The 24,315-nt window shown below is 53.6% G+C and overlaps 7 protein-coding genes across 7 annotated transcripts; 2 read left to right on the top strand and 5 right to left on the bottom strand.

Moving 5' to 3' along the window:
• Window positions 1–102: 102 nt before the first annotated feature.
• Window positions 103–4,151, bottom strand: MONBRDRAFT_25225 (uncharacterized protein; the record flags this gene model as incomplete). The annotated part of the gene is made up of 17 exons (XM_001745491.1): window positions 103–183; window positions 292–474; window positions 562–657; window positions 767–833; window positions 909–985; window positions 1,164–1,212; window positions 1,299–1,391; window positions 1,504–1,585; window positions 1,919–1,997; window positions 2,097–2,203; window positions 2,293–2,362; window positions 2,476–2,540; window positions 2,654–2,874; window positions 2,986–3,134; window positions 3,301–3,447; window positions 3,533–3,660; window positions 3,911–4,151. The coding sequence occupies 17 exons, from the start codon at window positions 4,149–4,151 to the stop codon at window positions 103–105; spliced, it is 1,935 nt and encodes a 644-aa protein (XP_001745543.1).
• Window positions 4,152–4,864: 713 nt separating this feature from the next.
• Window positions 4,865–6,158, top strand: MONBRDRAFT_25224 (uncharacterized protein; the record flags this gene model as incomplete). The annotated part of the gene is made up of 7 exons (XM_001745631.1): window positions 4,865–5,005; window positions 5,095–5,141; window positions 5,187–5,385; window positions 5,506–5,602; window positions 5,715–5,776; window positions 5,884–5,952; window positions 6,051–6,158. The coding sequence occupies 7 exons, from the start codon at window positions 4,865–4,867 to the stop codon at window positions 6,156–6,158; spliced, it is 723 nt and encodes a 240-aa protein (XP_001745683.1).
• A 329-nt stretch (window positions 6,159–6,487) lies between these two features.
• Window positions 6,488–7,860, bottom strand: MONBRDRAFT_32320 (uncharacterized protein). Its single transcript, XM_001745490.1, has 5 exons — window positions 7,466–7,860; window positions 7,216–7,375; window positions 6,989–7,086; window positions 6,793–6,889; window positions 6,488–6,670 (listed from the first exon to the last, which is right to left on the bottom strand). The coding sequence occupies exons 1-5, from the start codon at window positions 7,667–7,669 to the stop codon at window positions 6,573–6,575; spliced, it is 657 nt and encodes a 218-aa protein (XP_001745542.1). The 5' UTR covers window positions 7,670–7,860; the 3' UTR covers window positions 6,488–6,572.
• Window positions 7,861–8,947: 1,087 nt separating this feature from the next.
• Window positions 8,948–13,014, top strand: MONBRDRAFT_8010 (uncharacterized protein; the record flags this gene model as incomplete). Its single annotated transcript, XM_001745630.1, has 6 exons — window positions 8,948–9,956; window positions 10,006–10,934; window positions 11,125–11,337; window positions 11,484–12,083; window positions 12,170–12,676; window positions 12,790–13,014. 6 exons carry the CDS (start codon window positions 8,948–8,950, stop codon window positions 13,012–13,014), a joined length of 3,483 nt encoding a protein of 1,160 aa, XP_001745682.1.
• A 901-nt stretch (window positions 13,015–13,915) lies between these two features.
• On the bottom strand, window positions 13,916–18,004 carry MONBRDRAFT_25221 (uncharacterized protein; the record flags this gene model as incomplete). Its single annotated transcript, XM_001745489.1, has 15 exons — window positions 13,916–13,963; window positions 14,073–14,129; window positions 14,198–14,419; window positions 14,521–14,614; window positions 14,740–14,888; window positions 15,017–15,079; window positions 15,195–15,473; window positions 15,627–16,252; window positions 16,345–16,408; window positions 16,506–16,667; window positions 16,847–17,148; window positions 17,286–17,408; window positions 17,512–17,652; window positions 17,695–17,819; window positions 17,940–18,004. The coding sequence occupies 15 exons, from the start codon at window positions 18,002–18,004 to the stop codon at window positions 13,916–13,918; spliced, it is 2,520 nt and encodes an 839-aa protein (XP_001745541.1).
• Window positions 18,005–18,793: 789 nt separating this feature from the next.
• Window positions 18,794–20,610, bottom strand: MONBRDRAFT_36976 (uncharacterized protein; the record flags this gene model as incomplete). Its single annotated transcript, XM_001745488.1, has 4 exons — window positions 18,794–19,055; window positions 19,156–19,279; window positions 19,458–19,586; window positions 20,423–20,610. The coding sequence occupies 4 exons, from the start codon at window positions 20,608–20,610 to the stop codon at window positions 18,957–18,959; spliced, it is 540 nt and encodes a 179-aa protein (XP_001745540.1). The 3' UTR covers window positions 18,794–18,956.
• Window positions 20,611–21,542: 932 nt separating this feature from the next.
• MONBRDRAFT_25219 (uncharacterized protein) lies at window positions 21,543–23,627 on the bottom strand (the record flags this gene model as incomplete). The annotated part of the gene is made up of 4 exons (XM_001745487.1): window positions 21,543–22,450; window positions 22,535–22,628; window positions 22,742–22,834; window positions 23,394–23,627. 4 exons carry the CDS (start codon window positions 23,625–23,627, stop codon window positions 21,543–21,545), a joined length of 1,329 nt encoding a protein of 442 aa, XP_001745539.1.
• Window positions 23,628–24,315: the final 688 nt, after the last annotated feature.

Below are 24,315 nucleotides of genomic sequence, written 5' to 3'. Positions count from 1 at the left end.
TCCGAGTTGAGGACTCTGGAATTGTGCATTTACGCATTTACATGTTTATATAATATATATTTAAAGCACAAGTCGAATCGCCTGCCGCCGGGAATATTGGCTTCACTGCGCAAAAGTCAAAAGAATATCGGCCATATTACTCTTGACTGCCTCGCAGACACGGCGATATTCAATGCCATCGCCCTGACAGCAGCGAAGGACAGCAAGACGGAGGGTGAGAAAATAAACCGAACAAAAAGGTTGATCCTGGGAAATAAAAAAAACATATTGCACACACGGTCTCATGCGTACCTCAAGTTTGAGGAAGGAAACGAGGGTGCAATTGTTTTCGTGAGGAAAGCAACGGATACTAAAGCGAAGTGGAGCGTCCGCCGGCTCGATCGAATCAACATCCTCATCATTGACATTGGCAGCAGTGGAGGACGGCGCAGTCGATGAAGGGGAGCAGCTGGCCTCCGAGGCCGTGCTGTTCGGCTAGCAAACAGCCGGAATAAAAAGGGGAGTGAAATGGGCGGGTGCGCTGTAGACGACTCTTCAACTTCAGACACGGACAATACTCACCGTTTTGGGTGTACCAGCAGCAACATCTGCCTGAGCTGAGGCTGAAGCGGCGGGCGTGGTAGCTTTGACCTTGGGAGGTCGAGGATGAATCTCCAGCTATCGTGGCAAGCGCAAAAAAAAAAAAAAGGCAAAATCAAGGTAAATACCATATAATCACAATCCAAGCAACATGAAGGAGGTACACGCGCGAGCAGAGGCCTCGCACCGCCAGTTTATCGGGCAAAGTCCGTGAAACCTCCAAACGCAAATCGGTCTTGAAGTATTCCTTGAGCCTATCCCGGTGCATGTCGTGCCCGTGAGACATTGGACGGCCATGTCATCCCACCGCGAGGACCAAGCACGCTTACTCGAGAAAGGTTTCTTCGAGGCCCATCGTGGAAAGAAAATTGGGGTAGCGCGTCACTCGCTCCTCGTCCACCTGAGTCTGCAGACATGATTGTGGAAAAAAAAAACAAAAAAAAACAAACAGTCAGCTTCAATCAAGAGTTGGCCTGCAGCACAGCGAGCTGACACGCTCGAGGGAGCCAAATACCATTGTCCAATCCCCACAACCCCAAATTACAAGCCCACTGGAAGAGCAGCGCCGATTCAGCTCCTCTCACCGAAATTAAATCCTCTGCCGTCTTGCTGCGCTTGGACGGGTTTTCATCTCTGTTGGTGGGAAGGCGAAGATCATGAGCAGTTGCCAACACCACTGAAGCGATGACTTGAGGCCTGCGCGGCATTAGGTGGCTGACCGCATGATGATTTCTGGTTCGGGCTGCTTGAGCAATGGGCAGGGCTCGGTGAGCATGCCGCGCTCATCGAGGAGAGGGGTCAAGGATGTCGTGCTACAATGGCCGAGCAGTAAAGAAGCCACCGACGCGAAAAGGCCCGCCCATTGCACAAATGAGAGAAGGGCGGCAAGTGCAGGTGCGGTCAGAAGGTGGGTTGCCAACGTACTGGCGAAACCACACGCTTTGTCGAATCTCTGGCTCGACCCAACGTTTGGAAAGGTCTGGGTGCAGGGTGTGTCGAAGAAAATCTGCAGGCGCATAAAAGGCAAGTGTGATGGCAGTGAGGTGCGGCCATGTCGGTGGCTAGGTCATGGGGCCGAGAGCGGATAAATTGGATCGCAGGCGCGCACAAGCACGTACGGAGCAAGGGTGGATCCTTGGCGCGAATCTCCAACCATGGACTTCGATTCAAATCGCCGTGGGCCCATGCTGTGTATTTGTGACACCGGCTGGTGGTCTCCTTCCAAGGCAGCGCTAGCGCACGGGCAGGCAGGCAGATGGACAACAATGTAACGAGGCCCGAAGCGTGTGAGTGAGGAAGAGCCATGGAGAAGACCACAGACTGCGAGAGGGCCACCTACCGCCAACTGCCATGGCGATGGTAACCACGGAGCATGACCATAGGTCGGCCTCGGGGCCCTCGTAACATTCGTTGAACACCTGGGAAGAATTGTGCAAGAGTGGTTGCAGGATTGCGGGCATGAGAGGGAGAACAGAAGCTCACGTTCACCGGGTTGAAAGGACGGAAGCTGGGCATACTTCGGGGGACGTGTAAGGGGCGGTGCCACAGCGTTTGCGGAGAAGGCGCTTCTTGTTCTGAACAGCGTAAAGGGTTGCAAGGCCCATATCTGTAATCTTGACATTGACTGTAGACGAGGCATGGGGGTTGGTGAGCCAGTCTGACGCCTTGTGTGGCTGCATTGTGCTTTGGCGTGCAACATCACTGGGAACCCACAGTTTTGGTCGAGGAGGATATTTTCGGGCTTGATGTCGCGGTGGCAGATGAATTTCGAGTGCATGTAGGTCTGTGTGTGCAGACCAAAAGCAAAAGGTGAGTGGGACATGGGGCTGAAATGTGGTTCCCCAACGGGGCGACAGCGGGCGACAGCGGTGCTCGAGGTTGTTGGATGGAACGTACAAGTGCGGAGAACATTTGGCAAAAGTAGAGGTGACAGACGTCGTTGGGCAGCCCCTTGTCTGGTGCTGGGGAGGGGGATAAGAGTGGAGGCGGGGGATGAGGACTTGGCAGCGATTGGTAAAGTATAGCAATTTCGGGTCTGAAGCGAGCCAAATGCATGGGTGCAAGGCAGGCGTACTAATGAGACTAAACAGCTCGCCATTGACGGAGAGCTCGAGCAGGATGAAAATGTTCTCGCGCGATGAGTCATAGTCCATGTAGCGGATGATGTTGGGATGCTCCAGCTGTCGATGAAGAACAATTTCCTTGCGAATGCTGGTGACCTGACCCGATGAGGGGATGGCGACGATTTTCACGGCCACGGGCGTAAATTTGGTCACGTGTTCAGCCCGCTTGACTCTGCGCCCCAGTTGATCAAGTGAGCCCGAAGACTGTGAAGCGGAACCAAAAAAACGTCGGGGTGCCACAGATGTGATGTGGGGTAGGATGAGGGAGGCAAGGATAACGTACTTTCCAAACGCGCCCACGCCCAGCGTTTCGCGGAGAACGAAATCATTCTTGATGATGGTGCCGCGCAGTGTCGGCGCCGCCGCCATGATTACTCGGTGAGCTGAACAGAGCCCGCCCTTTGTTTCAAGTCGCGCTCGCTCGCCGCAGACCTGTTGAAGGGCATTGGTCACCCCCAAAGCCACACAAATAAATGCATGAGCATCAGGCATTCATCCCACCCGTTCAAGCTAATGAGCGCCGCCCTACGTAACGGGCGGCGCTGCCATTTGGCAGCAAATCAGCCCGCAACACTCACGCACACACTCACCACAACACGTTTCGACACGTTTGATTGAAAAAGAGAGAGAGAGAGAGAGAGAGAGAGAGAGAGAGAGAGAGAAACTGCATGTGACCGTTACAACCGGTTGATTTGTCGACAAAATTGATGACATGGTGTTGTTGTTTTTGCATATGGTTTTCTTCCTGAAGAACGCCGAAGGTACGTCACATTTTTTCTTCGTTGGGCTCTTACCTCTGCACACCCTCACAAGCAAACACGCACACACACCTCACGAGCACACACACATGCAAGCGCACACAAAGCACACACAAAGCACAAGCACACACACACACACACATGCAAGCGCGCACACACACACACACACACACACACAAACATATACAAGCATTTACACCCTGGGAGTGTCATTAAATTTTTATTTTTCGCGTGCGAAGCGATCACTTACAACACCCGGCTTGCAAAAACTCAGAGAATGGCAGTCTTGGATATTGCTGCTCAAATGCGTGGTCTGAACCTTGGTGCGGAGGTTCCGGTCAGTTTGAATGAACTGATGCGCCGTGCTCTCTTTCATGAGACCGGTCCCCAGATTTCTCGTGCACAGGCACACCAGAATCAATTAGATCGAGAAGGCCACATGTGTCTCACTTGCCGCGCTCATTTTCCCCATGACCGTCAAGGGCGGAATGAGCTGAGACGGCATGTGCTGTCGGAAAAGCACCAATATAGCCAAGTCTTTAACGAACGCGTCTGCTCCCTGGTAGAGCGGGCAGGCGTCGTCGGTGATGACTTTGATTTTGACGCCGCGCACGATCGTGTTGAACGAGATGAGGTCGACGCCGAGACGCTTCCCGAGCCTGGCGATTCCCCCCCACCGCTTACTGCGCATTCTCTACACCAACGCTGAAATCCGTGTCAACCTGCCTTTGCATTTGCAACGAGAGGTTGTGGAGCGGTTTTCAGAAGAAGCATGTTTCGAACGACTGAATCGACGCGCACCAGCCGCCTAGGCACCTGGAAGCCAATCAACTTGAGCATCGGCGCCTCGACCAGATATTATCGATTGCCTCTGAGATCAATTGCCTCTGAGGCCCTTTAACGCCGCGCTGTGCGCCGATCTGAGTGATGGACTCGTGTAGCTGACGCGGGTCCGCTTTCTTCCCCGTCTCATGTACAAACAAAACAACAACTTCGATACTGCAAAACCAAAACCAAAAAAAAAAAAACCAAAAAAAAAAAGCCTATTTAAAACTTTAAATGAATTTTATTTAAATGTCATGTGCATAGTTGTTTCCATGTCTGTTTGTCTACATCGAGTTGTAAAATTGAACGAATGAAAAGATTTTTTTTTACGTTATAAAGTTTTTTCGACACATTTGGCTTTGTTGAAAATTGGGTAAGCTCTCTCTTTCTCTCTCTCTCTCTCCGTTCGCGCTGCCACCTGCACGGCGGTGGGCGACACCAGACCCGCCTCCTGGTTCCTTTCTAAGAGCCGGGCAGCAAGACCATTGGGTGTTGGGGCGAGCATGGATGCGCACCTGGCAAGCTTGCTTATGGTCGTGATGTGCTTGACAGAGTCGACAGTGTTTCTGCAAGCAAAAGATGGCAAACACGCTGAGCGGCTCAGGGCCAAGCATGGGCACGGGTGTTGCCCTCAATGCCGAGGCTGTGCTGGCCAAGACCAGAGCAGATGAACTTGAGGCCGTCAAACACCTCAACTGCTGGGGCAGCAAGATCACTAGTGTACGCAACCCCTCGCCGCGCCACCGCCGTCGCTGGCATGGACAGCGGAACAGGCGCTGTATTTGACCCCATCCCGTTTCCCTGTGTAGATTGCGTTGCTACGCCACATGCCTGCCGTTGAGGTCGTGAGCTTGAGGTGGGTGTTGATCTGACTCCAGGCGCCGTGGCTGGCACGTCCCAGCCAAATACTGGCCTTTGACACTCATGGCCTCATCGCTTTCCTTGGTATCAATCCGTGCCTCGCCATGCGCAGCGTCAATGCCATTCAGTCGCTTCGACCTCTTCAGTCCTGCACCCAGCTTCAGGAGCTTTATCTGCGCAAGAACCAGATTGCAGACCTCCGCGAAATCCTTTACCTCAAAGACTTGCCGCAGTTGACCGTGCGTTGCAGATGGCAATGGACTCGCCCTTGGTCCCTCTCGCACGTCAAGTCATTGGTCGCCCTAGCACGGTGCAACAATCTCCGGCGTGTGCCTCACGGATGCACCTGGCGGGTATAGGTGTTGTGGATGTCTGACAACCCCGTGGCAGAGCAAGAGGACTATCGGGCCACAGTCATCAAGTATTTGCCCCACTTGACCAAGCTTGATAATCTAGGTGATGCATCGTCGTCGGGAGTCGCGCCACCGTTTCTGCTGGCCATTCCGGGCCCGTCTGCCCCCTCCGCTTACTCACCCTACACCCGTGTTTTGTTGGCGCTTCATTGCAGACATTACGCCCACGGAGCGGGAAGAGGCCAACAAGACGGGACGTGAGCTCGTCCCTTTTACGGTCCGGCCTGCTATCTCCATCCTTTTGCAAGGCCTTTGATAACTTGCACAGCCCATGTTTTCGCAGCCAGAGGCTCAAAACATGGCTTTGCCGCCTCCCTGTGCTAGGCCGAAGAGGAGAGCCAAGCCTCGGAAGATGATGCCTCGCTGTCGGACAACGGTGCTACTTTGACTGCGGTCCGTTTCGCTCTTTCACATTCTCTCCTTGAACCGTGCTCATCTCCCCCAAAACCTCACGACGCATCGCATTTCACACTTGTTTGTGGTCATGGCAGCGTGAGGATGCCGTTGTAAAGGCCATCGATCAACTGTGCTCCACTCTGTCGGCCGCTGCCCTTCAACGCGTAGCAGCTACTGTTAACAGCTGGCAACAGGCCCCCTGAGTGGGTTGACACGAGATAATACCTCTCCCCACCTTCTCTTTTTGCTTGGCTTTCGGCTGCTGCTCGTAAATGTCTTGCGCTGATTTGTGTCTTTCCACTCCCACCACCGCTTTATCGCGGCGGTAAATGCATGCCTCGGTCCTCTTGCCCGCCTCTGGTTTTGTTGTGTTTTGCTTGGTTCTCATGTGACCCTTCCTGCATCAATATCTATCATGCCTTGAAACCACCACGGTCCTTTCTTGGTTGCCGCTCGTAATTGACGAATGAACTGCAGCCGAATAGCATGCACTTTACCCACACGTGCTGCTCTCGATCCCAAAAGTCCAAATCAGCTTTGGGCGTCAATTCCAAGAGAGACACCCCTCAGAATCCCAAAACTTTGAGATTCCATGCATCACTCTATGGTCGCCAAGATTATTTCTTGCTCTTCTTCTTTTTCGACTTGGTTTCCACGCTACGCTGCTTCCACGTACTCTTGGACAGCTTGACAGGGCGGTTGCCGATGTACTTGCCTAAAGAGATCAACGCCACAATAACAATCATGAGCCTCGTGTTTTCCGCCAAACGCACGACCTCGCGAGGTGGGTCACTTTGGCCAGACCCTCAAATGCTCATGTGCCAAAGGCCTACAGACCTTGCATCTCTTTCAAGGCCTTGAGGTAATCACGGCCTTCCTTGAAACTGACAAAGCCATAACCCTTGGTCTTGCCTGACGCTTTATCCTTGATGACCTATGCGTTGGGGGGGACCCGAGACAAATTGCTGCGAGTGAACCGCAAACAAAGGGTGGCGGCAGCGTTGGACATGGTCGCTACAATCATCAAACATACCTTGGCCTTTTGAAAGGATGGATAGTGCTTGAAGGCCTTAGCCAGCACTTCGTCGCTGGTCTCATTACCCAGATCACCACAAAAAATGCGATAGTCATCTATCCGACAACGTGAGACGAAGATCAGGGCGCTATGCGGGGGAGGGGACAGAGGGCACGAGGGCTAGAGGCATTGACAAAACGACGGTTGCCTCTTGGTCACCCAAAACTTCAACACGAGCGACGTACTGGGATCCCACTCATCAAGGGTAGAATCATGCCATTTTTGTGCACCGACGACGCGATTGGCCTTGACCTTGGGGCGCTTGGGCTTGCTGGGCTGAGCGGCGGCACCCTGAGCAGGCTGTGCATATCCGTTTGCGTAATTACCATCCACTGGCGCATAATCCTATTCATTACAAGGCCCACATGTGCCGGAGTAGTGAGTGGCAACTGTCTCCTCCTCAACGCAGATGGCGAGGCCTGCGGGGTCACGTACACCAGCGGCTTGGACGATGGCCTGCTGGTGCTGCTGATACTCGTATGCCCGCTGCATGGCCTCCATGTGTGCTTGCTGATACTCTTCTTGGCGCTGTTGCTCCACAAAGTTTTGTGTAATGTCGTGACCGAGGACTGCCGACGCCGCCTCGGCTGCACGCCGGCGGGCCTCCATGGCCTCGAGGTTGTTGGGAGGCATCGCCATGCTGCCGGTTGTCACCACTCGACTTGCACCCAAAGAAGAAGGCTTGCTCCAAATATTTTGCAATCTGCTCGTGAGCTAGGTGTGCACTGTCTTGAATACCGCCTCAGCTGCCAGGCCAATTCAAGGTAGACACCGACCGCTTGACGCCCCACACCACCACCACCAGCTCCTCTCCTGTGCGCGACAAATCGTTTTTTTTTTTGAGAGAGAGAAAGTGAGAGAAGCTTTCGAGGGGCGAACGCAGTGAAGGTATAATTTATTTTTTTGAAAACTTGAATGTCAGAAAATAAAGTTGACACTTGGTAGCTAGCAGTAACTACGACTTTGTTGTTGTCACACACACACACACACACACACACACACACATCCAAACGGCAGCGGCCTTTAAGAGAAAAAAAAAAAAGAGGGAGCAGCATGCGTGACTGCCCTGTGGCTGAACGAAGGTGGGCCAGGTACGATTTGGTCAGAACAGGGTCAGACCAAATCGTGCCTGTGCCCGCGCCCTCGTCGCGAGAGCAAGCGCGCGGGTTTATTCCTATACACCTTTCCTTTGTTCTACCCCATAGCTACACGTTGATGTGAAAACACAATAAAACAAACAAATCGCTCTCTCTCTCTCTCTCTCTCTCTCTCTCTCTCTCTCTCTCTCTCTCTCTCTCTCTCTCTCTCTCTCTCTCTCTCTCTCATACATCACTCCCGCCCATTTCCGCCGACTCGCCGGGATTCCGACTCGGCAACTTGCGACTGGTTTGTCACTCGCCTCTTTCGGGTAGGTCAAGTCACAAGCACAAATTGAAAGAGCGGCGTCGTTCGAGTAGGCCACGGGGCAAGTGGTAGGGCGGGGTTGCGGTTTAATTTGTGCGGTATGGTTTGTGCCTTGACACACTCCCACCGCATCGCACCACCACCGCACGGTCGCCGTGGATCTTGTGATTCTTGCGTGCCTTCTCATCAAGTTGGCTTCTCTTCCGCCCTGCATCCAATTTGTTCCTCTGGCTAGCCGTGATGATGAACAAGGTTTGAAGCCCCCCACGCTTTCCTGCCCGCTGGCAACTCATCGATGAGGCGTCAGATAGCCTCACAATCAATCACACGCATTCGCGGCAACGATAGGTCGGCCCGCTGCCGCCCGTTCACGGGACCGGCGTTGCCCCCTCAGGAGCTCGCCCTGCCGGCTTGGCTCCGCGCCCTCCCAATCTTATCAATGTCCCCGACGATTCAGACTCGGAAAATGAGCAATCAACGGTCCATCGCACTCCCTCCCTCGCGCGCCCCAACATGCGTGGTCCGCCCGCACCGAATAGTAATAACAATTCGGGCGTTATGGACCCGTTGGTTGGCCCTGCTGGCCGCTTACCCCCGGGTGTGGGCGCGGGCCCGCGTCGCGTTGTCTTCAACATGGATCTGCAATCTGAGCCGCAGCCGTTGCCCAACCGTCCCGCTACATCTGAAACATCCTCAAAGCCTGTCGAGGGCAAAGACGCACCTGACACAACCCGCATCTCAGCATACCCGCGCTTCCTTGCCGCCAAACCCCGTCTTGGCTACGGTCAGTTCCGTTTACAATCACCCCCTTCTCCCTCTTACCGCCCCGTCTTGAGCAGCCATGATGCGGTGCCCTCTTATTCAATTAATGGGGTTTTGCACATGCTCATGCTCATACGTACAATGTCTCCCGTTCGAGCAGGTCTTGCTGTGTTTGGACACGTGGTTGGTATCTTGGTTATTCTTGGCGTCATACTTGACACGCACTCTGACATCTTTCCAGAAAGCGGCCGACGCTCGCGCTGGAACTACCAGGTGCGCGGTGCGCCAGAGCACATCTATTCTGCCTACGATACCTCAAAGTCCCTCGCCAACCATGACTTTTCCTTTCTGGAGACAAAAGTGCCCGAGCAACCCCGAGGCAGTGTGCCCACCGGCGAGTTTGAGGTCATTCTCAAGTCAGACACCAACTGCCTCAGTGCGGAAAATCTGCGCCACCAGCAAGCCCTGGAGTACTATCTCCTCAATCACTCGGAATATCGCACAAGCTTTTGCCGCCGTTCCCAGTCTGATGGCGCTTGTGACGCTGCACGTGGTGTCTTGCGCCTTTTCGATGGTACCTATGCTTATCTGAACGTGACTCAAAATGGTCGCAACGTTTACGAGGTTGACGAAAACTTTCTCAACATTGATGAAGTGCTTTCAATTACCTATGAAGCAAACGGAGCCTCCGATCTGACTGCTCTCCAAAACGCTGGCCAGCCCTACCTCCGCGACATCCTCGATTATGCCGTCGGGGCCGGTACGTACAGCCGAACCTCGAGTTTCTGTGCCTCGCGCTCCTTCACTAGAGACACTGCTCCTCAAACCTCGCAATCACGTGCTTCTAGACTACGTGGGGGGAGTTGCACAGTCCACCGTGTGCCGCTTTGCTGTCTTGCTAGGTGGTCCTTTGCCTGGCTATCGCTCGGCATCTGATCGCCCTGAGGAGCAGCGAACACAGATGGGCCAATGGCTGCGTGCAAGCTTCGATGACTATCTCAATGACAAGCAGATGGGCGACATGACCGTTCTGTATGCCAATGACGCCTTGACTGCCGAAGTGCTCAAAGCAGACTACGATGACGTGCTCGAATGGCAGTTTTTGCCCTTGGTGCTTGTCTTTGGCATCTGCCTCGTTGGTACACGCTCCTTGTTCATGGCTTTTAACGCCGTTGTAAGCACTGTGGGCGCCACCGCGTGGGCCATCTTCCTCTACCGCTACGTCTGCGACTTTCACCTCTTTGGCGTGCCACAGCTCATGGCGCTGCCCCTGGCCGCCCTCCTAACAACCACCTCCACACTCATCGCCGCCGCTGCCGTTCGCCGGCTACTGTCGCGCGATCTTGAGCTTGAACTCTGCTTGCGCGCCATCGCCAATGCTGTCGTCCAGCACTGTCTCGTTATTGGAGCTGCCACCATGCTCAGCTTCTTTTTCCTCACCACCTCTCCCCTCCTTGAAGTTCAAGCGTTTTGCCTGTTGTGTGGCTGGTTGGCCTTTACCACCACCATTTCCGCCGTTCTCTTTCTGCCACTAGCTTGCTGCACTTGGGTCGTACTCTTCCATGCCCGGAAGCCTCCGGCGGGCGAGGCCCAACTGATGCCATGTCTGTCCAAGGCCTACTTTCGCCGCTGCGTGGGCCATGCTGGCTTGCGCTGGTTCTTCCTGGCCGCGCTGACCGTCCTCGTCGTTGTGTTTCTCATTGTGGCCATTGGTACCATCGAGTTTGATCGCAAACAGGTACACCAAACCAGGGAACCTCGCGAGCCGAGGCGCTTGATACTTGATCTCGTTCAAAAGACGTTCCCTCCCGCCACATATACACTTTGATGCGAGCAACGATGTTGCTTGGCTTGTTTTGAGTGTGCACAAACGCCAAACTCGTTGCTCATCTTGCTCACTCTGGACCGGGCTTTGTTGCTCACGATAGCCAAAACTGCTGCGCCAAACCACACCCCTGCAAGAGTTTCGGGAGCAAGCTCAGAACTTTGTGACCACCAACACCACCGCCGAAACCATGCTGGTGTTTGGTGTGCGTTTGCACGACCGCAAATGTCATGCCACTGACACAACTTGTGAAGAAAGTCTGGATTTTGAAACAAGTTGGGACCTGAACTTTGACACCCTTCAAGCTGCTGTACAGGTGCGTAGCGTGAATCATAGCAGGAGTGCTTTTGCCAGAATACTCTGTCACGGCTGCTCAGCGGTGCTTGGCGCACTGAGCCCCCGCTTGATTGCGCTCTGTCGACTGTCCGACTGATCCTATTCCCTTGTCACTTCCCCTGCCAGGCTGTCTGTGTGTCCTTGGCAAATGTGGATGAGACCACTGAACGTGCGTTGCGCCTCGGGCGCTCCGATCAGATCGACACAGCAACCAATAGTGGCGCCTTGCTGATCGATTGCCCAACGACCGCACTGGCTGAGCTCTTGGCGGAGCATGGCATGTCGTTTCCCCTCGAGACCAGTGATGCCATCAATCTGCAAACGCTTTACCCCAACGTGACTCCTGAGGAGAGTCTGCCCAACTCATACTATCGTTTCTTTGAGTATGGTCTCTTGACGGCCCTGGTGCAGAATGCCACCTTTGCAGATGGTGCACATTTTGCTCGCTTTTCCCACTTGGTTCACGGTGAAGCTGACTCGACAGCCCAAGTCGTCGAAGGTGTTCTCAATTCGAGCGGGTTGTACGGCGACCGTGTACAGGCCCTGCGAGTACGGGTGGGCCTTGACATCAACTACGAGGACGTGGACGTGGCCAACGGCAAGGCCGCCCTCCGTGCGTGGGACGAGTGGACAGCCAGCCTGCAGGCTCAACTTCCAACGGCTGCTACCACGCTCTTCCATGCCGGTGGCGATGATCGCACATGGCAATGGTTGTACATCAAAGACGTAAGAGCCACAACTTTCACACACTTGGTTGTGGCCATTGCGGTGCCACGTCTCATGTGGGTTGTGCTTGCTACCTTGTTATGTAGACGATTGAAACTGAAATGATTCGCAACTTTATCGTGGCTGGTGTGGTTTTCACGGTGGTTTTTGGCCTGCTGCTGGGCAACTGGGCGTTGGCCTTGATTGGCTTGATTGTCACGGCCATGGTGGTCATCCTGGTCATCGGTACCTTTGGCTTTGCGGACTGGACCTTGGACCTGAATTCGGTGGTGGGCTGCACAGTCATGGTGCCTCTTTGCTTGGATCTCCTTTCTCGTTTCCTCTTCGTCTACGACAAGTCTGCTGCCGATTCACGTGTGGGTCGACTGGAAACTGCTCTCAGCGGCGCGGCAGAGCCACTTCTCTTTAGTGCGTATCGCAACCCGTGCCTTGACATATCACCATATGTTTCAGCAGCATCGTCCCGACACCAGCTCATTCTTGCTTCAATCCTTTGTGTTGGTGCTTTGCTCCCAATGCGGGCAACAGGCTGCATCGGCGGCATGGTATTCTTCACCTTTGTTTACATGATGGAAGACTACTTTGTCTATACGGTACGGACCGGTCGAGTAACATGAAAGCTTGCATGCGGCACACAGGGTGTAACGTGGAGGCGGCATCGAGACTCATTTGACATACATCATCCGACCAAACCTGTACTTCGTAGTTTGGAACTATGATGATTGCTCTTTGTGGATTTACCGCCGTGTTTGGCCTCATCTTCTTGCCCAGCTATCTGGACGTGTTTGGGCCACAGTACGAAGAAGGCACCATCAAGAAGCTTCGACGCTCACGCGATTCTATCAACAGTGCAGGTTCAAATCTACTGACTGTGCAGACCGGTCCTTCAGGATCCTCCATGACAGAATCAGTCGAGACGGTGGTTGAGTAGACATGGTAGCAGCGGTGCCTGGTCATGGTCGTGTCAATTTTGCTATTTTTGACCGTTTTGTGCAGCTAGAGTCTTTGGTGTTTGTTGATTTTCTTTTGGTTGCCGAGTATATGCACTTCTCTTCTAGACCGACCTATTTCCGTTGTTTGTGTTTTCCTTTGGTGCGCTCTGCAGTAATTTTTTATTTTTTTATTTTTTTTTATTGATTTGACCAGACTGTCGTGGTTTGTGAGGTTGGACACTTGGGCAAAGCGTGTACATGTGAATGTGTGAGTGTGTGTTTGGTTTGACAAGACTTGGTGTCACAATGTTCGCCCATATCCCAATTCAACCCCGTATTTGCTTTTTTCTATGGATGGTATTTTGAAGCAAAATCGAGTGAACCAATAAATTGCCACTCTCAAAATCCCTTTGGTTGGCAAAGCAGCAAAACTGTTCGCCACGAAAATCGTATGAATCGCTTCAAAACTCTTTTACCTTGGAATTCAATCGTCTTGGACATGCAACTTCACAAAGAACCACTCAATCACTATCAAGTATTCAATTCATGTACACCGTGAGGCCTACAACTTGGTGTGCTTCCGGCGGCATCAAAAGCCATAAAGGAAAAAAGCCTGAAAAGAAAAAGAGAAGAAATTCAAAAGCGCAAACAAACAAAAATCAAGGGAGATAAAAATCGAACCCCCAACAATTCGGTTCAAATTCAAAGGAAACGTAAAAAACACCAGCCCAACAACACACTCATATAATATCGGTAATATGCGGCCGGGGGGGGGTGGGGTGGGGCAGAGAGACGAAAGAAAAGAAGAAGAAATGACGTGGGTTGCACAAAAAACTCGTAGCCAAATAAGACTAGGTTAGGTCAGACAAACAGGGAGCCTAGGATCAACTTGCACGTTAATCAAGTTGACATGTTGAACATGTTCTCATCAAGGTCAGCCAGGGAGTCCTACGAAACACATCCAACGTGCCACAAGTGAGGACCCGAGGACCTACCGCAGAGCTCGATACAAACCTGCCATTCACACATGTTGCCGCAAGCTTCATCGTAGACTCACCATGGAACCAGTGATGTCGTCCATGTCACGAAAGTTGCCAAATTCATGCTCATGAACCTAGGAAGAAGGTTCGACGGCATGAGCTACAGCTGCGGGAGAGCACGAGTGTTGTTACAAGCATCTACCTGCACGAGCAGCATCTTGACGAGACCGAATTCTTGGTCGTTCTCCTTTTGACACAGCCAGTAACCCTCCTCAGTGAACGCGCGCGTGCCCAGAACCCGGATGACATCGCCGACAGCAAAAGAATATTCTCGATCGTCCACAGCGTCATAGCTTTGGGTTGGCACAGCCAAGGCAACGGGTTCCAGGTCGATGCTCTGCAGCTCCTGTCCAAAAACAGTTCGCTGGGGACGCGCGCCGGCGTAGGTCCAGTTCAAACGCAGAAAGGTAGGTGAGAAAAGACCAAGCTTACAAAAGAGCACGGCTCTGGCCATCCCCGACTAACCGTCTTGTGTGCCCGGGTTGAAGCTAGAGGCTTTGGGGGCGGTGCGTCTTGCTGCCCTTGTTCCGGCTCGAGGCTGGCCCAGCTCATGTTCATTCTGCAAGTCCGCCAAAGACGGTAGGTAAGGTGGCGGCAAACTGACAATGTTAGGATGCTTTGAAGCAGCTGCGCTTGATAAGAGAACATGGGCGCGCTACAAGTTTGGTGCAACGTCAAACTTACGCCTGACTACGGCGATGACGGCTGCGGCCGCGCACCAAGGGTGTGACAAGGGCGTGCAGGATATCAAACATTTGTTTGGACTGGGACACCGAGAAGCACATAATGCCGGGACCGGTTGGGGCACGCCGGCCAGCTTCAAACCAGCAGACCTGCCACCCATGCATGAGAAGTATATCAGGTGTCATTTATATAAAAAAAAAAAAAAAAAGGTCCACATCAGGCTTCATGAGATCTAAAGGGTGGGGCCGATGACCACCACCCGCATGCAAGGACGTACGTGTCCAATGTAGCCATAGGAGCGAAGAACCGAATATTTCCATTCGATCAGCACTTCAGAGTTCTACCAAAGACGTTCCAACCAGTCAAGCACAGCCAACGGAACAAAAAAACAAAAAACAAGAAACAAAAAAAAAAAAAAAAAAATGGCTAAAATGAGTGCAGCGAAGGCAATGTACCGTGGGGTCGATGAGCTGGGCCCCATCCTTGTTGAGTTTGATCTGAGCCTCATGATGGCTCAGCTCCTCGTTGAGGATGTGGCCAAAGAACGAGGTCTCGAGATCTGCATCTCGGGCAGCAGCAGCAGCAGCATCGTCCTCAACTTCCAGGCCGATGACTTCCTCGAGCATGCTCATCCAATCTCGAGCCTCAGCGCGGCTGCTGGCCATGAGCCGATACGTTCGTCGCGGCAGGTGGACCTCAAAGAGCGAGTCCTGACGCGCAAAATTCATCGTCAGCTGTTAGAACGATAAAAATTTGCAGCATGTCTTGGCCGTGGGAGGACCCGATGTGAATGCAATGTTTGTCTGCCTTTCAACTTGTCTGTCTATCCAACTGGCCCCCTACCCCTCGCGGGATTGAACAAAAGGATGGGAGGTGGGGTTGAGTACCTTGGGGACGTTGCGGTATTGGCGGTCTGTGGCCAGAATATCAGCAGATGGAGGCCCCACTGAACGAATCTTGTCGAGGTCAATAACACCCTTGGGCTTGCTTCGCAAATGGGAGGTGTAATATTCCAAGTAAACTGGGCCACCAGAAAGCGAACGATCCAGGGAGACCACGAGCTTGAACCAGCGCCGCTTCCAGCCTTGGACGCGATTGTTGCGAGGAGGCAGCTTGGACAAATAGCCCTCGCGCAGAACATCACGATAAAACACGTGATCATCCCTGTTCAGCAAGGTCCCTACGACCTGCTTCCCCGAGGCTTTGACAATGTCCGAGAGAGAGACGTTTCGTCGTCGTCGACCCGGCGCCGCTGGTGAGCCTACAGGGCCCAACTTTTCGGCTTCCTCCTCTGGCGATAGCAGTGATGGCCGCTCCGGTACGCTTGGGGCTTCAGATTGCAGCGTGTTTTGGCCGGACCGGTGTGACGAGAGGCGAGCAAAGACTGCGGGGATGACCTCGACGTTGGAGTCACGATTGAACTTGAGCTTGCGTCCAGCGTTATCACGGCAGACCACCACGACTTTGTCATCCTCGTCCTTTTCAAGGGTGATGAGCTTAAGCACGGCCGATTCTGGCAAGATCACGAGATTGCAGATCGTAGCCACAAAGTTAGGTGCAAGGTGTACGACTGCGAGGTGAGCAAGGTGAGGGACTGCTACTTACGAGAGAGTGGGACTTGCTCGCCAGTGTTTGCGTCTGTCGCGAAGACCTCATAATCGCAGTGAATCTAGGTCAGGTGGGTGAATATGAGTGCGTTCCGAATTTGACTGGCCGGTTGGATAGGGGGTTAGGCGGGGCCTTCCTTCGCGTTGGGAAGCACGAACCAGCACTTCAGGAGCGTGATCAAGGCCAGAGGGGTGACGTTGCACAGTCTCGTAGAGATGCTCATCCAGTAGGTCACGGTCGCCAATACCAGCAACGCTTGCCAGGCTGTCGCGGACCAAGCCCTGTTTGTGGAATGACACTCGGGTAAGTATCAGCGCAAACTAAAGTCGCGAGCACGGGCGACGGGGCAGCATACCGAAAGGGAAAGGCCGACTCGGAGACGATTCTATGCCAAAAACAAAATATGAGAAGCTTGTGAGAAATACGCGACCGTACCGGCGGCTGGGCACGGGGTTGCCAACAAGCGTAGGATGCTAGCCCCAGGCATAATTTCACGCACTGTGTCTTGAGGTTCGACGTATTCACCATCCGAGTCATCATTCCAGTGCAGATGGTTGACGGCTTCCAGCACACTTGCACTGTGGGGCTCCTTGCGGTTGACGGGCGGAGTGACATTGCCACTCGAGCCATCGGAAGCTGAAGGTGCAGCAATCGGTCGTCGTGGGGGTGGCGGATGATCCGGTGCCAAAGGTTGGTTTTTATTTTCCTTGGGGGCTTCACCGTCAGCCTTTTTGGTGGTTTTGAGTGAGTTGACGTTGGACTGTTTGATTCCCATGGCCGCGGCCAGACGGCTGGGCTGATCTATAAGGAGGCAGTGAAGATCGGCCGGGGTTGGAGGCAAGTTTGGTGCGTTTGGAACTCAAAAGAAAGGTGCAGACTGATACGGGAGGAGGGGGGTCGAGGAGTGCTCGCTGGATATGCGGGCGCTGGTGACGGACCATATTCGTAAGGGGAATCTGTTTCCCGCTCCACCCAAGTCCGGAGCGGAAAGGGGAGGTGGTGAGGATGCTCCAGCAAGTAGTGGAGCACGCTGGAGAGGGAGCGAAATTTGGGAGACATGCCTGGCGGCGTTGCATCGTGTTGAGCAGTGGAGGAACCAGATGCACGCGCGTGCATGTGTGTACACGGCAGAGGTGCGGAGGAACGGAAGAGAGGTGTATCTACCGGTATCAAGGCGAAACTGCAGGAATGGGGCCTTGGCAGAATCTGTGTTCTCTTCGATCTGATAGTGATCAATGCGCCCCTCCGAGCAGGCAGAGAGAACAAAGCTGTCGCCCTTGGTGCTTGCACGCACGAGAAAAGTCCCTAACAAGTGGAACAAAGTCGTTCAGCAGGGTCGAACAGGACCATTGTGGCCGACACACGGCCTGGATGCCGATGCGCGTCTGCAGGGGGCGGGAAACATGCCTGCAACGATGCCATCCTTGGCCAGAATCATTTCCGCATCGCGACGTGACATGACACCATGATACCTGGGAGCAATCGTACACATGGGTTTGAGAGGGAAGCGTGCGCGGGCCTCAGTCAGAGCTTTGGCAACACCAGGGCCAGGCAAAGCGGGTCGGCCAAAAGGCGAGCCTAAAAGGACTCACCACCGCGGGTAGAATTCAGGGTCGCGGGTGGAAAGACCCGTGTCCGTCTCGGTTGATTCGGACATGGTCGGAGTTTATGCTCACCACCGATCCGTGGCTACTGCCCACACACATGCACCCACAACCATCGAAACTCCTGCCAGGATCGACAAGCTCCACCCCCCTAAATCAGGGGCACGTCTCACAAGCGCAGCACCCAAATTATTAGATCCACGCCTTGATCCAAAAAAAAAAATAAATTAGCTGATCTGTATGATCTGCTGAGAGAGAGAGTGAGAGAGTTTGAGAGAAAGAGAGGGAAATCGAGAGGAGTTTGAGAGAGAGAGAGAGAGAGAGAGAGAGAGAGCGAGCAACACACTTCAGTCGCGTTCACAGTGTGAAATTAGCTACGAAAAGTGTAAAAGATGGTGCATAAACTAATATGGCCAATACTAACAAAACGTTAAAATGTACCTTTATATCGTCGTGTAGTCAACAGATCTGGTGGACAACCCTCAAAGTCATCTATCTACGATCAAAACGAAAAAGCAAGTATGGCCACCCCTTGTCCTTTCGCCTCCTTCCTCCCCGAGCACCGCTATAAATGTACTCACATGTCAGTAACTGGATACTTGTACGTTGCGGTCTTTTTTGGGTTAGAGCAACACTGGTGATGATACGATGGGGCTTTGTGGAGGCTGGGGATTTTTGTTTGATTAGACGCTGTCATGTAATGTAGTTAGCCCTTTCACATAACCGACCGGGGCAAGTGGCCTCACCTTGCGACGGTTGAGGGTACAACGGGTTTGGTTCAAGATTTGCAGTCGTACAGGTGATGGATGGTGTCTGAACGCGGGCCTCGCCTGGAGAGGGTTGAAGCTGTCGACTCAATTTCTATGCTTTCACTGTGTTTGATGTCCAGTGCGACACAACGCACTGCTGCACCGAACCAAGAGGAGAGGCGCAACGTAGAAGAATAAAGGGGCAAAAGGTAGAGGTGGAGAAGGTTGACAACGCAATGTGGTGAAGTTGTCGTTCTTACGACTTCATGGTAATCTTATGCTTCTTCTGGAAAGCCGCCAGCTCGTCCATCTTGTTCTGTTGCAATTGCTTCAGTTGTTGGAGCATGGCATTCATCTGTGTGTGTGTAAGCAGAGCAGGAGGAGAATTGTTGAGCAGGTTCATTGCATCGTTTCGGCAGAAGCACCTTCAGCGCCACCGTCGTGCAAGCGCAAACCTGTTCATAATTTTTGGTAACGGCGGGCAGGATTTCTTGCACACTGCGCTCCACCAGCACCTCACCAATCAGACGGTAGGCCTTGCGCTTTGGGTCAACCTTGCGCAGTGTCTCAGACACCCGCCTAGAGAGGAATGCGTCGGCAATGGCGAATGGCGGGGCAAGGTTTGGCGGGGTGACCAGCCGAGGCGAAGCACACGAAAGGATCAGCTCAAGCTGCACAGATGGAGAAGAAGAAAGATTCAAGGTCGACCAGACTGGTGCGGCAAGCAGGCGCAAAACGCGCCAGGATGAGGACGTACTTGTACTCTTCCGTCTCGTCGGAGAGATCCCCAATTTTGCCACCGATCAATCGAACATCCTCACGCAAGTCATTAAAGTGCGCAATGATCTCCTGCTGCGTCTGGGGCTCGGCCTTTTTTGCTTGCGCCCTGCATTTGTCGCAACGAAAGCGAGTCAACAATACAAGACCCAAATACGCAACGAATTGCCAGGAAGTAAGTGTTGCGTGTGTGCGCGTGTGTGCGTGTGTTGTGTGGGCGAGGTGCCGCCGTCCGAGCGACCGTGCAATGAGAGAGGTCGCCTGCAGACGGAGGTCCGAAGCGGTTTTGGGTGCATGCCTGCATCAAGGGAACGGTATGGTACCGTTGAAACGTACATGGCTAGCTGTGTTGTAGTCTTATACGAGCTGATGGTTGAATCAGGTAAAGCGGCGCTGCCGTTTGGACGCTGAGCGCTTTTTTTTTTCGGTTCCTTGGTCGTCAACTCGTCTTGTCGAAAACAGCAATTTAAAACACTATCTCACAAGTCTAACGTTGGACACATTTCTTAGACAACAAGAGCGAGTGAGAGAGAAGAGAGAGAAAGAGAGAGAGAGAGAGAGAGAGAGAGAGAGAGAGAGAGAGACAGAGGGAGAGAGAGAGAGAGAGAGCTGTTCGTTCGGTGAAAAACGGCAGCCGTGTGCTGCTGGAGCAAAAGGGGCTGGAGAGGGTTCTGAAGAGGGGCGAGGATCTGATCTGTTCTGCCCTGCTCTGCTCTGCGGTGGCTTGAAGCATCTTGTGCGGTCGGGTGGCATTGAGGGTGGAGGTCGAGGCGGTTTTGTTTTTAGAGAGAAACGCCAGGATGGCTGGTTGTGATGGAGAGGATGGGCCAACACGGCCACCCTCTGGTTGGCAGCGATGGCATCAATCTCATTCGAGCCATGGGGTATCCTCCTGTGATTGCAGACATCATGGCTGATAACGGTGAGAGCGGTGAAGTTCAGGACCTGACGGTCGTCGTGCAGAACCTGCTGACGCAGATGGTACGTGGTTGTTGTGACGTGATGGTCGCGTCTTGGGTCCGCCCTGACGTGGCACCACAGACTGCATCGCTTCTTCTTCTTCTTCTTCTTGTTCTTGTTCTTTGCCTGTCAAACTCTTTGCTTGTCGTGTCGTGGCGCGTGTCGTGGCGCATCTCGGGCTGGGCTCATCTGAGGGGTCTCATCTGACGGTCCCACGTTGTTCCATGCCTGGACTTGAGTGCAGCAAGACAAGTTTCAGAACATGAGCGATCAAATCGTCGGTACGGCCTCTTCGCTCAGACCAAACCAAACCAAACCGAACCAAGCCTTTGCCATGTTCTCTCGTCTTTGCATTCCTCAATTTTGCTTCTCAACCTCGGCTTCCATCTGTTTGGCCTGCGCATGTGTTCGGCGCGTGATCGCGTGCGTGGTTTCTTGCAGGTCGGATCGATGAGATGGGTTCGCGCATTGACGATCTTGAGAAGAACCTCAGTGATCTGATGGAACAGGTTGGTTTAGCGTTTGCCAGCACCCCAACTTGACCTGAACTTACTCCTCCATCAAGTCTCACTCTTGCACCTGCACGGCTGCGCACAGGCGGGTGTGGATGAGAGCAAGTAGGGGTCACCAGTGATTCTTCATGCCCTCCAGCCCCTGTGAATTTCTGTTTCGAGCCTGATTGTCTCTTGTGGGGAGGAAATCCACTACTAGAGGTGGACATTGTGGGTCAGCACGTTGTCAAGCCCACCCGAATGGTTTTGTGAAACCATCCCGTGTTGTCTGTATTCGCGTGTGCTCGTCAATTTCAATGCCAAAAAGCAAAGTGACCTGGGTATGCTCGTTTACTGTTTGGGCCCAAGCCAGTGCTTTTTTTGTGCGCAGGGACACGTTCAATAACATGTCGGTCAGCTCAGCTGGCCAAACAAATCAAACACTGCAGTCTCAGACATTAGGGCCCTCGCGCATTTTCTATCAAGGCACTTGTGTGTGGTTAGTCGGTCAAGTGTGGTGCTGACCATGTAAGTCGAGATGTAGCACCACGCTGACATCCTTTGGCTACGCGCAAAGGTGCGGTGTTCACAGCACACAACTCGGAGCGGTGCCATTACCGAGGCCAGTGGCCTGGTTGTTGTTGTTGTTGTTGCTGCTGCTGTGGATAGTGCTGGTATTGGTACTGTTGGTACTGGTGATACTGCGGGTGCGATTGGTACTGATGCTGAGTTTGGTGGGGCGAGGCATACTGCCCACCATAGCCTCCGTTTTGCCAAGCTCCATAGCCTTGCTGGTAGTGGTGGGCCGGGTAGCCCTGGCCCACCGCATATTGTGGATACGCTTGGCCGGCAAACGATGGGGCAGTCGCCCCATGGCCTGGCGCACTGGGGTGATGGCCCTGCTGCTGGGTTGCGCCAGATTGCGGTGTGGTGGCCGTCGCCTGGCGCACGGGTTCGGTGCTCGGTGCCGGCCTGCTTGTCGTGGTAACTGCTGCGGAAGTTGTGGCGAGCACAGACTGTTGCGAGAGTCCTGATGTGGGGGTCTGCGAGACCGGCGCCAGAACCGGATTGGAGGGAGGAGGCGGGGGCGGGGGCAGAGACGAAGGCGATGTTTGAATCGCGGTGGGGGCCTGGGAATCGGCAGCTGTTGTGGAGGACATCTGCTTCGTGATTGTCGTCATGGTTCCAGGCAGGCCTTGAGCTGCTCGCTCAAAGCGTAGCATGCGCGGTCGTTGCCCCCCAGTCTCTGAGCTAGAAGAAGCTCGATCTTTTCCTTCTCCTTTTCCAGCCGTCTGCATGAATGGACTAGTGGATGCTCCACTTTGGGCGGGAGGGTTTGACGATGGCGGAGCTGCCTCGACTTGGCCCCCACCACCGATAGCACCGCCAGTACTCGTTGTTTTCTTGCGAATAATGCCAAAGGACAAGGCGGCTGCCTTCTGAGCAGCCAAATCCTCATCAGACTCGCCTTTCTTCTTCTTCTTCTTCTTTTGCTTTTCCTCCTTTTCTCTCTTCTTCGATTCTGTGATGAGGCGACATCGCGAGGGTCACGGGGCCGGAATCACGCTCGCGTGTAAGTGATGGCGCGCAGGCGGGGTACACGGACCTTTACTGTGGCGGGCAGAGAGGGCTTTGAGGTCTTTGAGGCGCTTGCGGTGGTGATGATCGTAGGAGGAGAGATGATTTTCATACTCGGAAATCTGAAGTTTGATGTGTCATAGCAAAAATACCATCACGGTGAAATCGTGTCTGGGCAAAGGGCGCTCAAATCGGCGCTCAAGAAATGGTGATGGGCCAATCGGCTTTGACGGACCTTTGTGTACTGCTTGTTGCAGACTTCGCATAGAAAGACTTGGTTTTGAGCCTTGACAGCAGCTTGAATTTGCTCCTGCTTCTCGGCCTTGGCCTATGCGCCCCATACGTGTCGTCAGCGAGCACGATTCAAATGCAGACGCGTGGTCAGCAGCGACCTGCCTGTTGTGCTTGGAGATATGCCGTCGTTTGCTCTTTCTCAGTCTCTAAAAGCCGTCTTGACTCGGTGGCTTTTACGGCCATGTCGGTTTCCAGAGCTTGGCGGCCGATGCCCATAAAGTCTTGCTTCAGCTCAAAAGGCACAGGCTCCACGCGACCTATCCATGAGCTCGAGGTAAGTCCTGCATTCCCAATTGGCTCAGCCCTCTTCTTTGCTGCTTTCTCTCTCTGAAGCTTGGCCAAGCGTGGATCTGACCTGCACCAACGCGCCCAAGGCCTTCCCCCTGGGTCCAGCCCATTTTCCGCAGCAATGCAAAGCCCTTGTTCTCCTGTGCAACCACGGGCGCCAGAGTGACAGCCATTGGCCGCCGAGAAGCAGGTTGTCAGGCAAGAGAGAGGGTGAGAGAGAGAGAGAGCGATTGCGCGAGTGGTTCAGGCATGGCTTCTTCAAAAGGCAATCAGTCCTGCCACTGTTCGGGCAGAAACGGACAGACCTGCGGGATGTGCTGGTCCAGAGAGGCCACCTGCACGTTTTCAAGGTCAACGTAGCCTGTGGGTGGTCCCATGGGTAGGCGCAATTCACGATCCATGTAGCGCTCAATAGCATCACCCATTTCCGCCCGCGCTGCCTTGGTGGTGAGCGCTTCCGCCTGAGCCTCCCGCTTGGCCGCTGCCTGCCGATGCGCCTGCATGGCCGACCAACGTGCCGATGGTTCACCCGTCGCCATCGCAGGCCGTCGAGACAAGAAAAACTGAGAGAGAAAATGAGAGAGAGAGAGAGATTGAGATTTGTCAGACGTTTGATGTTGTGTATGTCAGACTTTTCAATGCCATTGTCAGATTTTCAAGTGCACGCTGAACGCACAAACTTTCTCTCTCTCTCTCTCTCTCTCTCTCTCTCTCTCTCTCTCTCTCTCTCTCTCTCTCTCTCTTCTTGCGTGCTCACGCAAGGTGCAAGAATATGAGGCTTTTTTGAACGATAAGCTGCGTGTTGATCTGCGGTACGGCACGTTGGCGGTGCATGCTGTTCTAGTGCTGCCGAGCGTGTGTCCTCGCTCGTCGGCTTTCACGCTCTCTCGTACGGTCTGACTGGGGTGTGGCTGTATGCGGCACGATGTCCGACTGTAGCAAGCTTCAGCTGGAGCATGACCGCATTCTCGAGGAGGCAGCGGAATATCACCGCCTGGAGCAGATGGTACAGAGTCTCAAGGTCTGTCCAACTATCAAGCGGTTGTGAGCCAGCACCGGCCATCATGCCCCTTGACCCAGCTGTCCTTCGCCTGACGCCACCTTGAATGGAATGGGTGGGATAGGCTGCCAAGGCACGCAAGGCGCTCGGCAGTGTTCTAGAAACCCAGGTTGATCTGGGCAACAACATTTTCTGTCAAGCTGATGTGTGAGTGTTTCGAGTGGGCA

The sequence above is a fragment of the Monosiga brevicollis genome, genomic scaffold, assembly GCF_000002865.3.
Source record: "Monosiga brevicollis MX1 MONBRscaffold_9 genomic scaffold, whole genome shotgun sequence".
Lineage (NCBI taxonomy): Eukaryota > Choanoflagellata > Craspedida > Salpingoecidae > Monosiga > Monosiga brevicollis.
This window is presented reverse-complemented; position numbering and strand designations above follow the sequence as displayed.

Bases quoted from the DNA above. Each gene is read 5' to 3' on its own strand.
- MONBRDRAFT_32320 (XM_001745490.1), bottom strand. From the start codon at position 7,669: ATGGCGATGCCTCCCAACAACCTCGAGGCCATGGAGGCCCGCCGGCGT. The intron at 7,376-7,465 runs GTACGTGACCCC...TGTAATGAATAG, and splicing joins CCATCGTCCAAGCCGCTGGT to GATTATGCGCCAGTGGATGG. The intron at 6,890-6,988 runs GTATGTTTGATG...CCCAACGCATAG, and splicing joins CATCCTTTCAAAAGGCCAAG to GTCATCAAGGATAAAGCGTC.